Below are 13,402 nucleotides of genomic sequence, written 5' to 3'. Positions count from 1 at the left end.
TATGTGGTACAAACAAGAAGTTGGTGCCAAGTGAGCCTGAAAGTGCGAAACCCAAGAAACATGAGAAAAAGTCACAAGTGTTACTTTCATCCAATCACAGCTTGTTTTATTTTAACCCAATAGCGTCCATGTTTACATTAGCCGGTACCTGACCCTATATTTCCCCACGCCCTCTACCGGGGAAATGGGTCAGGGAACCAGACTAATTAATAGAGAGGTTTAGTTACACGTAATTACGTTCAATCAGTACGCATAGCGTCTTTATCACGCGACAACCAGACGTCGTGTACGTGTAGAACAGACGTTCGGAACGTCAAACGACACTTCTACATTTCTATATTTTTTCTTTATTCTTGATGATTTCCGCTAATTTAGAAAAGAAACTGTGTAAAGTATTATTACAAATTGGCAAACATCTTTGACATCATAATATCTTGTAGAGTTTGCACCCGCACAAGAAGTACTTGCTATGATCTCCCGACGTGTACGAAATGTTGTAGTCTCATTCGACCTTTTATCTAACGCTGCCAAAAAGATTTCTAAACCGCATAAATTACTGCATCAAAGAGAATCAGCCGCTTCAATTTGAGGATACATCGAGTAAATTCCACGGCGGACTTACATATTACTCTCGTTTAGATATTAACGTTTCTTAAAACTTACATGAATTTAGCATGTTTCTAAGAGAGAATACAATAAAACTATCGGGAATGCATAACTACACTAAAAAATTCACGCGTGAGGACGGATACGCATACGTCATCGCGCGCCGTTAAACGTACACGGAATTACGCGTATCTAAACCTCTCTAACATCTCGTGCAGCAAGCCGCCAAAAGTAGCCAAAAGAAAGGCTTCCTAATGTACATGCATCAAGTCTGTATTATTTTCCATGACATATTGTGATCCAAATAATGCTTCGAGCCCATCACTTACCATCGTTTTACTAAAAATTCTAATAATGATTTATTTATAAAAAGTAAAATGCATTACAAAGAATCTATATTTGAATCCTAGTACTAGATACAACATTGTTTGGAGCAGCTGTCGGGATCTGTGTCAGCGCGAGACTCTAGCGGAAGACAATACACCGTTGTTGTTACATTTTCGGCGTGTTTATGTGTTTGCTTTATACGCAATATAGAGGTAACAGAATATGAAATATTTAATATTGTGAAATTATCATTTTTGTATACCTTTTTTCCACACGTATGCACTTCGATAATATTTTACTAGGAAGAATGAGAAATCTTGCTATCGATTTTGTACGTTTAAAAATGACAAGTTAAAAAAACTTTAATCTATCATGCATAATTCATTATAATTGTAGCAAGTCACCTTGACGTCCTAATATTAAGGTCCGACTGCAGAATTCGTGTGTTTATTACAAAACATTTAAGTTGGACTGTTCCTTTACATTTTCGGCTTGTTTTGCTAACTCATTTTAAAATGTATTTGCATATCCTTAATTTGGCAAAAGTCGAAGCAAACACAACGTTAGCTAGTAGTGAACATTAACAAAACACTTGAAAGTAAACTGTCTTCGAATAATACATTTAAAACTAGCAAGGAATTAAAGTATATGTCATATTCATGCTCTAAATATGGCTTGCAGCAGGTTACACATGAACGCAACATAATATATGAGCTATAGAGACTTTCAAATTTACAAAGCGTCGTCTAGGTTCAAAAATCTTATTGTGCTATATTGATCTTTTAGTTATTGGAATGTGTTTGAATTCAATTCGAGTTTAAATTGAAAATAAAAACACAGAACTAAACTGACTCGTTACATAACATTACATATCCTAGAAAAAACATGTGTAAAAGCCAGTTTAAATCTTTCGAAATGTAAGTGTCTGGTTCTAAAATCTAATACGAACTTCAACATCATTCTATACACAGTAAACAACTTTATTTATGCACGACGTTCAAAACAATAGTTACCACTGGAGTAATTTGTAGTAATGTATGAATGTGAACGCTTTGTTAATTATTGAATGCTCAGCTGAAAGATGAATACCATTCTTTTGCGTTGTAGGTGTATTTTCGTGCATTGACGGATAGAAGGCCTGATTAAACTATATTAGACTATTCAAACTCCAGATTCTTCAATAACAAATACGACATTGTCATATTCACACGACCTGTCCTTCGTTACGCCATTTTCCGGCTCTATCACATCGGTGTACTTGATTAGGGTTGCATCGACGTCCTTCAGGAAACGATTGACCAGTATCTTCATTAACTTAAAAAAACGGGAGGTGAATCATTAGTGACTCTATTAGTCAGAAATTATATGCGTAGAGGAATATGCAGGAAACCAAAATCAGATTTAGAAGGCCATGGGAGGCATGTTAAAGATGCTTTGTTCTTTTAAAGTTCTTCAGGAATGACTTCGATTATGTTTGACTTTGATTCTGTTTGAATCAATGTGCATCGTTTATATCAAATCATCGCAGGGTTGTCAGCTGCTGAATTGCACAAATGAAATGGGACATTTTTATGAGTTATGTGTAGCAATTGAAATAGCAAGGCTTCCTTTTCCGACAGAGGCGCCACTTTATATTTTAGGACTGAAGCGGTATAAATAAGAAACGTTTCTATTTGTTTATTTGAAGAGGTTTGATTGATGATCACTCTAATGGGGCTTTATTCTACGATATTCCTCTTTGGCGAATTGCGTCCTTGTTCACGTCTTCTGTAAATACGAAAGTCTTACCAAAGTAACTAATCAGTGCAAATTAATTTGCCCTCAGATATTCACAGCTGGATACTGTACATTTGCTTTATAATCTTAACGTTTGGAAGGTGTCCTTGTATACTTACATGATCGTAGTTCAGACTGTTCAATTTCCCATCTGTTTGACTGTGGCATTTTACCCGCTATGTTCAATGAAAAGAAAAAATTAGATCAATTCTACATAACAATGTTTATATCATATGATGCTGGCAAACCTCGCAAATGTTTTCATCAAACCCATCCGACTTACGTTAGAACAACAAAAGCGAGTATCCTGATCAAACCTTTGCAACTAAGATAAATATTGAGAGAAGGTAATGTAAAGTAGACAAATATATTTTCATGTATTTTGATGACGTTCCATTTAACAACTTGGACCTTCAAGGTGTCTTTGAGTAATAATAATAATCTTTATTTCTTACACGCACTACACATACGTCTCAGTGCGATTTACATATTTTAAAAGAAACAAACAAATACTAAAAACCAGCAAAAGCAATAAAAGAAAAAACGAAAATAAACAATGTCAAAATCTGTCAGCACCTGTACCATTCTCGTACAATAAACAAAAGACGGTGATAAAAATTTAAAAAGTTAATTCATTATAAAAAATGAAATAAAACAAAAGACGGTGATAAAAAAAATTATGAGAGCACTAGAATAAATTAAAAAGTCCCAGTTAAAAAGTCCCAGTTAAAAAGTCCCAGTTAAAAACCATACAGAAGATGATCCTAAAAACTCAAACCAATAGAACTGATTAAAAAGATGAGTTTTAAAAGACGTTTAAAACAGTCCACAGATCTGGCGTTGCGAATCACTGGCGGCAGCGAATTCCACAGAGCAGGTGCACAAACAGAGAATGCTCTCTGCCCGTATGCCTTATTAAAGTTTCCATGAGGTGGCACCAACCGCAAAGAGTCAGCTGATCTGAGATCTCTGACTGGGGTGTAAATTTCAAGTAAATCAATTAAATAAAGTGGTGCGAAGCGATGAATGGTTTTATAGGTGGTTAACAAAATTTTGAATTTGATGCGAGCACCAACCGGCAGCCAGTGCAGATCAATGAGAACAGGTGTGATGTGATCGAATTTCCGAGTCCGGGAGACGAGACGAGCCGCAGCATTTTGAAGTGATTGTAGGCGATCCAGCTGAGTCTTATTAACACCATATAACGGATTATTGCAATAATCAAGCTGAGACGTAATGAATGCATGAACCATCTTTTCCGTTGTAGGTTTGTCCAATAATGGGCGGATCTTGCCAATTCTAGATAGTGCATAGAAACCTTTCCTGCAGACATGACTAATATGATCAGCAGCAGAACCGTCTTTGTTGAGATTAACACCTAGATTTCGAACTGAAGTGGACGGGCAATATCAACCTCGCCTATCCTAAGGCTGGAAATTTTCACCGCATCTGATCTCAGGCGTGACGAAAACTGAATCACCTCTGTCTTATTGTCGTTGAGAATCAACATATTGGATCTCATCCACCTGCGAATTTCATCTACGCATAGCTCAAGAGAAACTTGAACTTCATCAGGTCTCTTGCACACGACATAAATCTGCGAGTCATCCGCATACAACATAGAGTTGAAGTCATGCTTGACAATGATGTCTTCAAGTGGCGCTGTATACAGTGTAAAGAGAATTGGTCCAAAACCGAACCTTGGGGGACGCCATATGTCATATTTGTACTTGGTGATGTAAATGAGCCTATCTTAACACACTGATTACGATTGTTGAGATAGGATCCGAACCATGATAGAGCTTTACCAGTGATGCCAAAACGGAATTGAAGTCTGTGAAGGAGTACATCATGGTCAACCGTATCGAAGGCAGCAGACAAGTCCAACATAACAAGGAGAACATCTTTCTTGTAGTGTATGTGTATGAATGAATACATAATATTCACGTTACAAGCATATATAATGGGTGTAGAAATGTACCATTAAATGCTGAGCCCAGGGGAATGCATCGAACGCCGCTGCGTTATCAACAAGGATATTGCTATTTGATACGATGCTGCTTCTCTAAAAGATCACCATTACTTGCTTTTATAACAAACGATTTATTGCCTTTCTTTTATGTTTTTTCTTTTTTTTTGGTCAAAATGCCAAAACGAAACGTTATACAACGTAAAGCAATGATCCGCACTGTTACACTCCACTAAGAATAAACGGAACGTCTACCCACCTGAATCGAATCGTGTGTATAACAGTGACACGCTTTGTTATTGGAAATGCACCATTCGATGAACCATGGTATGAAAGACAACAAATTCAATGGCGGTGCAAGTGTTGGTGCTCCGAAGTAATGCATCCACATCGTCGCTCTTTTGAATTTCCATTCGATATCCACTGCTTCCTGTGAGTAAAAATTGTTAATCGTTGCATTTTTAGAGGCCTCTTTAGATAGTAAGTACATTTTCTCCCTCATCATGACAACCTAACTAAAATTGCGTACGGCTAGTTAATGATTCATGGTAAAGTTTAGATCAACACATTTGATAGAACATTCCTTTCTTTTTCGGGGCAAAAAAGTGAACGAAGAAGTGGATGAGATGTTAGTTTATTTACGGTGGCTCCAATAAAGAGCAGGTTCTCTAAAGTTGATGTAAATGCTAAACAATTGTGGTGCTTCCAATAAAGAGCACGTTCTTTGAAGTCGATGTAAATGTTCTACATTTCGAAAGAGTTCACTTATCCCGTATGTAAATTTGAAGAGAAACCGTAATATTGTGATCACGGTGGTGCTCCTGATGTGTGATACAGATACTTTGAGATAAAGAAATATTTTTGCTGTTCTTTAAGCAAGGGAATTATCATTTGACGTGCAGAAATTCATTTATGGATGTCCAGTGGTTGTATACAAGTCTTTGCTGTTGTTGTTGTTGTTGTTGTTGTAGATGATGATGTTGATGTTGTTGTTTCAACCGAGAATAAATGTTCATACCTGCAATCTGGCATACGTATCTGACATAATTGCAATGAAAAGGTTGACGAGAACTATCACACATAGTAGACAAAATGCCGAGTACAACAAGAACCCCATGCTTGAAAAGAAAGCGGAGCTTTTCTTGACTTCATCAATGCTCGTCGTGTTGATTTTCAGATCAATGGCCAAAGCACTTGTTCCTAGAGTGTTACCAAACACCGTGCCCATTAATGCTGCAAGAGCTGACTCCACCCTGTCATTGAATTGGAGAATAGAAAAAAATATGATTTAGAAAATGTGGAAAAGGGTATAAATAACGTGAATGCAAGACGGCCTGGAAAGTAGGACGTTAGAGTTACATATAGAACAGTAAAGTGCGTTATTGGTAAGGCAGTATAAAAAATAAAGTTAATACAATATAAGAAATACTAAATACATATTCAGGATGGGCCACTGACAAAGACAGAAGCGTGCAAAGACTATGGTAATATTCATTAAAAATACCGTTGACATCATGACCAATTTGTAAACTTTGTATGCTTCGTTGCCAAAATGGGGAAACTAATTGTATGGTTAACACAGACAGTTGATAGACTGACTTATGCCAAAAGAGATGTAAGCACATTACAGAAAGAAGCTCGGTGCTTTGCACCCCTCAACAAATAAACTTACTCTGCAAAAGCTGTGTCGTCACTGGCGTCATTGTAAAGGTGATGCATTCCGAAAACAAACGCCGAACAAACAAACGCGAAGATTAAGAGAAATCTTAGGACGTCGCGAAACATGTTTGCAAAGTGCATCAGCATGGGTCCAATAAACTCTGTCAGAAAGAAGTTTTGCATAAACCGTATCCCGGAAATAACCACGGCGAATGCCGAGAACGAACCGAGGAAGACAGATGTCAGTGTGCTGATCGAGTCTGACCAGAAACAGCGAGCCGTGAATACAGTAACGAGGGTAAGCGTGGTCAGCAAATCAAGTACATTGACAAAATCTGCAAAACGTGCAAGAAACCCTGTTCTAGATGCGTCGGTTACTTTCTGAATAAACAATCCCAGTCCCCATATGATCACAAACATCGATAGCAATGTCACTTCCGTTCTTTCCTTTGCATTCGGGATATGAGGCACCGTCATATCGTAGAGAAGTATATAGGCAAGGAAGAATGAATGTGAAAATGCGTGCATGAGAAATTTGCTTTTCGGACTGGTGAAGAAGCGCCACAGATTGCACATCGGTGTAAACATATAGGCAAGACCAAGAGGCAGCTGGAAAACACCGAGCACGAAAAAGGCATACAGATAGTAAACAGGTGACCATTTTGATGCGTTTTTGGACCAGCTTGGCTGATCTTGCAACCATTTTCTCTGCAGTAGCGTCTGGCAGTAGTTATGAGAAATGAACTGTAAAAAAGATCAGAAAACGTTCACATATACGTGCTGTAATTATTGTATTTTTTGCGGAAGACACACAACAGGCTCAGTGTGTGACGCATTTATGCTGCGTGATAAATGAGTATTTCACGTTTATTCAAAGGTTAACATAAGTATTTTAAAGACACCAGTTATTACTCTCTGCTGTTGGTGACATTTACAAAGAGAATGACATTACTCGACAACTGGACAAAAATGGCGGCGTAATGCTGAATCCGTGTCCTATTTGTTATTGCAACATTTCTGACATAACACATATTAATCAAAGCTTACGTATGTTTTGTTGACACTCAGATAGGAACATTTTGAACTCTGCCGAAAAGACAAACAATGCAAAAACTTACGAATATCAGAAACAAACATAAGACAAAACCTTGTTTCATAATTCCCCACTTTTTATGGACTTTCCACCGTTTCACATGCTATAAACGTTATATTCTCCAAGGCTAGTGCAAGATACTGTATTATCGTCAGATCAAGACATTTCGGAAAAAGTTTGGCATATTTTGATCCGCTAGCGCTAAGAGATCGATATAAAAACGTCATTTGAAAGATGAATCATTTCTAATAGTCACATTTCTAACATGACACTTTCAATGTAGGATATTGTGTTTTGCTTCCATCAATTTAGATTTAAAGTAAAAGTGTGCTTTCAGTGTTTCTGATATCATAAAGGTTACTAAGGGAGCTTTCAGTAATTACAGGGGGGTGGGCCGGGGGAATTTTGCGAACACCTGTACCGTAAAATGTGACCCTCCCCCCTATCCTCATGTCTAAAATGTGACCCTCCCCCTTGTCCGACATTCTAAAACTTGACCCCCCCCCCTCAACCACTGCGGTATTCTCCCCGGGAATAACTAAAACAGTATCAGCTAATTTACATAACAATTGGTTCAATTGTTATGTTAGGGACAAATTACAGAGGGGAGGGCTGGTGTTTTTGGAGGGACAGTCGCAATTTATCACGCAAGAATTTTTGAAGAGATATGGTATTCCATACAGTTTAGGGAGGGTCACCATATTTTGTGCAACTATAAGAAGGCAAGATGTAGCTGATTTAGTGCTTCATCCAAAAATATCAAATCATAATACATGGAGACTATCAGGCAAATTATTGACAATTTACCCCCACAAAACATGCTATATCTGTATTTTATATATGTTTGATAATGTATTTAAATGTACTTTGCTTGAATAGGGAAGTAAAATGAACATTTGTGTGAAAGAAATTGATTTCTGAATTTCATCAAAAAAGTTGGTTCACTATCCATGGTGTTTATGATGAAAGTATGAATAGTTTTTTCCAATACAAAAATAGGTAAATCTGTGCATTTATGCATGCTTGATTATTTAGATTATTGTTCTTGATTAGACTACAGTGGTTACAAGTCTATGGTTGTGCAAGAAATATGATTTTGGAATTTCACCAAAATGTCCATACACTATGCATTGGGGTCTATGATGAAACTATGAATAATTTTTTTTCAGTACAAAATTATATAAATCTGTGCATTTATGTATGTTTGATTATTCACATTATTGTTCTTGATAAGACTAGAGTGGTTACAAGTCCATGGTTGTGCAAGAAATTTGATTTTGGAATTTCACCAAAATGTTGATTCACTATGCATGGGGGTCTATGATGAAACTATGAATAATTTTTTTTCAGTACAAAATTAGATAAATCTGTGCATTTATGTATGCTTGATTATTAAGATTATTGTTCTTGATTAGACTAGAGTGGTTACAAGTCTATGGTTGTTTAAGAAATTTGATTTTGGAATTTCACCAAAATGTCGATTCACTATGCATGGGGGTCTATGATGAAACTATGAATAATTTTTTTCAGTACAAAATTAGATAAATCTGTGCATTTATGTATGCTTGATTATTTAGATTATTGTTCTTGATTAGACTACAGTGGTTACAAGTCTATGGTTGTGCAAGAAATATGATTTTGGAATTTCACCAAAATGTCCATACACTATGCATGGGGGTCTATGATGAAACTATGAATAATTTTTTTTCAGTACAAAATTATATAAATCTGTGCATTTATGTATGCTTGATTATTCACATTATTGTTCTTGATAAGACTAGAGTGGTTACAAGTCCATGGTTGTGCAAGAAATTTGATTTTGGAATTTCACCAAAATGTTGATTCACTATGCGAGGGGGTCTATGATGAAACTATGAATAATTTTTTTTCAGTACAAAATTAGATAAATCTGTGCATTTATATATGCTTGATTATTAAGATTATTGTTCTTGATTAGACGAGAGTGGTTACAAGTCTATGGTTGTGTAAGAAATTTGATTTTGGAATCTCACCAAAATGTCAATTCACTATCATGGCGGTCTATAAGTGTGTGCTTATTTTGTTGGTGATTTCCTATCCAGGAAATATCACACGGACAATGAAAGTTTTGGCCATAATATCAGCTTCTGTCAAAAGTGACCCTCCCCCCAAGATAGGTTTATAAAAAGTGACCCATCCCCTTGAACTATTTTCTAAAAGGTGACCCTCCCCCCAATTCCCCCGGCCCACCCCACCCCCCTTGTAATTACTGAAGGCTCCCTAATCTGTAATGGAATAACACATACCTCCTTTTGCTCGGCATGTAATGCCATTTTTACCGTTCGGTAAATAATTTTCCCTTCCTGATGTCTATATGAGCAGGTATCATCCTCACTGGTTGATATTTTGCCACGTAGCAAGATATCCACTTCGTTGCTGGTAAAGCAGTAATCCAACATCTTACATGGCAGATTCCTACACTTGTCGATCAAATGCTCAAAGGTTTCCTGTAGATATTCAAGATGATCCATATTGTCATAAATGGAATCTGGGAAAGTATAAGCTGCATTATCAAAAACCAAACATACAGTTTTATAATACGATATTTCTTCTCGTTCAATAAATATTTACGAATGATGCCATGCCAATCCTGACAATAAGTCATTAGCACGACTTCCCTCACTACAAACGTTATCATCATCGCCATAGTTATCATAACTTCCAACGTCAAAATATCAAGGAGCGTATCTCAGGATTCATCATATTTCAATTTGGTGAATGGATCATAGTCCTTTCATTTCGGTTAGTGCAATATCTGTCGTACCTCCTCTTAAGAAATTTAAAAAGTTCGCTTGGTCCATTCTTCATAACGAAATTATACGTCAGCGGCGAGGTCAAGCTTATTCATCCACGTCATCAACTTCGTTCATTTTTTAGCAAATCAAAATCAAGAAATACGTAACGAAACTGCAAATCTCAACTCACTCTGCATGTGTTCCTAATCCCTTTTCTGTCTGACACCTCTTTGAGTTCACAACAGAGATTGAATACGGTACGAATTGGATCGTCACTGTAAAACAATATATATGCCGGACTAGCATGTGCACGGCATAAGTCAACCCTACTTCTAGATTGCAAAATATCTTCATCTATGTCTGAAACAAAATAACAATCGTATCACATGAAAATAAATGGATATTGCTCATTAAAAACGTAAAAGAAAAAGCTGCAAAGTAATGAAATGTTTCTGAAAATGTGTATGTTTTGGCAAGTTTCTATTTTGGAATGTTAAACTAGATTAAATTTCAGCATCTGCTACATCTTACAACTTGTGCAAATCTTCTTCGCGTAATTATATTAATACACAGCTATCAATCGCTTTACAATCAAATCAATACGTTCAATGTCATTTTCCAACACTGACTCATATTATGTTCTTATGGATTACAAATGAAATTCTTTGGGAGAATGAACAAAGGTACTCTACAATTGTTTTTCCTTTTGAAGCATATCAGTTATATTCCATAGCACGATTTTTAAAAAGTCCACGTCATGTCAGTCCAGCCAGTTTATCCAAAAGTTGCAAAGGCCTACGACTATTAAGAGGCATGCTAAAACAAATTAAGGAGTCGGTACAACAAGGTTAGCGTTTACCTACTCGTTGAAATGGGTATTTTAGCCAGTGGTTTAGCTCCATAATGTTGAAGCACTTGTATCATTTTATAGTCATCTTGTAAGGCTGCAAGGTGCAGTGCATTGAAATGAATGTAACCTCTGCTGAGAGACCTATTCACATCAATGGTCCCAGTCTGGTGAGTAAAAATGACATAAAATACAAACAGTAACACATTATAAATAACATTGAATAGTTTAATCACACATATGTGGCAAAAGATATATATCTAGCATGCTTGTTTTAGAATAATACTGAAAGCAGATTATCTTGTTACGTCCAGCAAGAATAAGTTTGATATTGTAATTGTATAACAGTTTTAAACCAGCATTATTTGAGACCAATACATGTAAAAATATACAATTTCAGTACAGAATCAGGTCTCTGACAGAGAAATATATATTTACATTATTTTGTATTGTAACGTTGTAGAATCGATAGAGGTCAAAATGCACATATAAAATGATGGCATGTTCGTAACCACACGGTCCTGGATGCTATAATACATATTGTATCTGATGTAATTTTAATGACAAAAAGATATCATCTTACTTTTAGTAAACTCTCAACGGTTTCGGCGTCGCCTCTTTCCACGGTCTCCAAAAACCTTGAGTGCTCTCCACGATTTCGCTCGTCTAATGAACGTCTGCACTCTTCACTAATTATACCATTAGTCACATCCATCATGGCCCACCGTGTTGCGACGAAATACCAAGGTGAATCACACGATTTCACTTCTGACCTCTCCGTTGGAGAATTTTTTGAGCGATGTGAAAGACAACACCCTTGAAGTTCGACGAGGACTTTTTGATTTACCCGACCTCAGTGATGAACTAGATACTCCTGTAAGTTGACTTTGTTTTTTAAAAGCTCAAAGCCTTATATATCGTAAAGTCGCCCAGTGAACCAACTTGTAGTTACAGTTTTCTCGCCTTGCAAGTTATCTTTCCACATCCTTGTTTTGTTTTCTGTTTGTTTACATCGTAGCACTGGCATCATACCATCTTTTCTGACCTATATAACCCCTGTCGATTGAGTTGTTCTAAATTTAAACTCTTCATCGTAAAAAACGTGGCGCCCTGATATTTTAATGCATTAGAGAGTGAATCGAGAAGCTGTTCAGCCTTGCAAATTTGCAACTCGAATCTATATCATGATTTCTCGATGTAATACTATCTGAACCAAATTTTCCGTATCAGTTTCAATGGTAGAAAAATACACACAATGTGTCGGTACCGGTTTTTATGCTAATTTATCCTTTACCTGGGTTACCCTGCGCTGAAGGAATGCGAAGCGACTTCTTCGCGGCCGTTACCTTTCACAAATGAGACAGTGACTGTAATACGGCCAAATAGAATCATTCATGAAGACGACAGACAACTAAACCTCCGTGAAGCAAAAAAAAAAGTTATATGTGTGGGAAAAAAATTCCAAGTGTAAATGAAAACTATTTGAGTGCATAATAATTAATATTCTTTAATCAGAGATTTGCTTTGATTTAGCGTTATACGTTTATTTTAAGCTCTTATAAACTGTTAATTATTGCCAGTATAGCGGCAATGTATTCAGTGTGTACCATCATCATTGATGTTGACATTCCTTGACCTTAAAATACAATCGTCCTAGGCCATTATGAACCATGCAAATGGCTAATCTCTGGGTAATACGTTTTCTACAGTCTCAGTTTCATCTATGCAAACATGTTTTGGTAGTGTTGAGTATATTAATTATCAGGCGGGCAATAATGCAGCATCGTTGTAAGATCACGGAGTTATCGTTTTAGCTATAACAGAGAAGACATAACTACTGGAACAGACTGATATTAACAGTTGTTTGTTTTCTTTATTTTTTGTTAATGTATAGGTTGTCTGGGTTTGTTTTGTGATCTTTCAGATATTTAAGCTCGCGCGACGGGCTACTGAAGACCGCCTTAAGCGGCTCACTTATTCGCTCACGTCACTGCACTGACTGTAGTACATAAGAAAGTTTTCCTTTACCCCAAAGTCGCCGTCATTGCATTCTAATGATACTTGTGATTGCGTCATCGCATGTCACTATCAAGCTTCATAGTTTATACTTTGATCAAGATTTGCAAGCAATATGGTTATAAAGTTACTGAAGATACCTTTAAAACATTGAAAGTTAATAAAATCCACATTTTCGTTTGAATTAAATATGACACGCCGTCCAATAGCATCCGCCGCGCGCACTGGCTGACGTCATGACTTGCGTATGGGGTGAACGCCCTGGCACAAAATGCGCTCAGCGCGCTGAGCGAGCTCCCGCATGCGTAGCCAAGGAGACCAAGAGGCCATCGACA

General features: G+C 36.8%; 1 protein-coding gene across 1 annotated transcript; it reads right to left on the bottom strand.

Annotated features, from left to right (window-relative positions):
• Positions 1–943: 943 nt before the first annotated feature.
• On the bottom strand, positions 944–12,050 carry LOC139128015 (short transient receptor potential channel 5-like). The gene is made up of 9 exons (XM_070693883.1): positions 11,635–12,050; positions 11,068–11,218; positions 10,395–10,564; positions 9,716–9,916; positions 6,351–7,081; positions 5,697–5,931; positions 4,938–5,108; positions 2,829–2,885; positions 944–2,247 (listed from the first exon to the last, which is right to left on the bottom strand). The coding sequence occupies exons 1-9, from the start codon at positions 11,767–11,769 to the stop codon at positions 2,095–2,097; spliced, it is 2,004 nt and encodes a 667-aa protein (XP_070549984.1). The 5' UTR covers positions 11,770–12,050; the 3' UTR covers positions 944–2,094.
• Between the last annotated feature and the right edge of the window lie 1,352 nt (positions 12,051–13,402).

This window comes from Ptychodera flava, unplaced genomic scaffold, assembly GCF_041260155.1.
Source record: "Ptychodera flava strain L36383 unplaced genomic scaffold, AS_Pfla_20210202 Scaffold_41__1_contigs__length_1339820_pilon, whole genome shotgun sequence".
Lineage (NCBI taxonomy): Eukaryota > Metazoa > Hemichordata > Enteropneusta > Ptychoderidae > Ptychodera > Ptychodera flava.
Note: the sequence above shows the minus strand (reverse complement) of the source record. Positions and strands in the feature narration are given on the sequence as shown.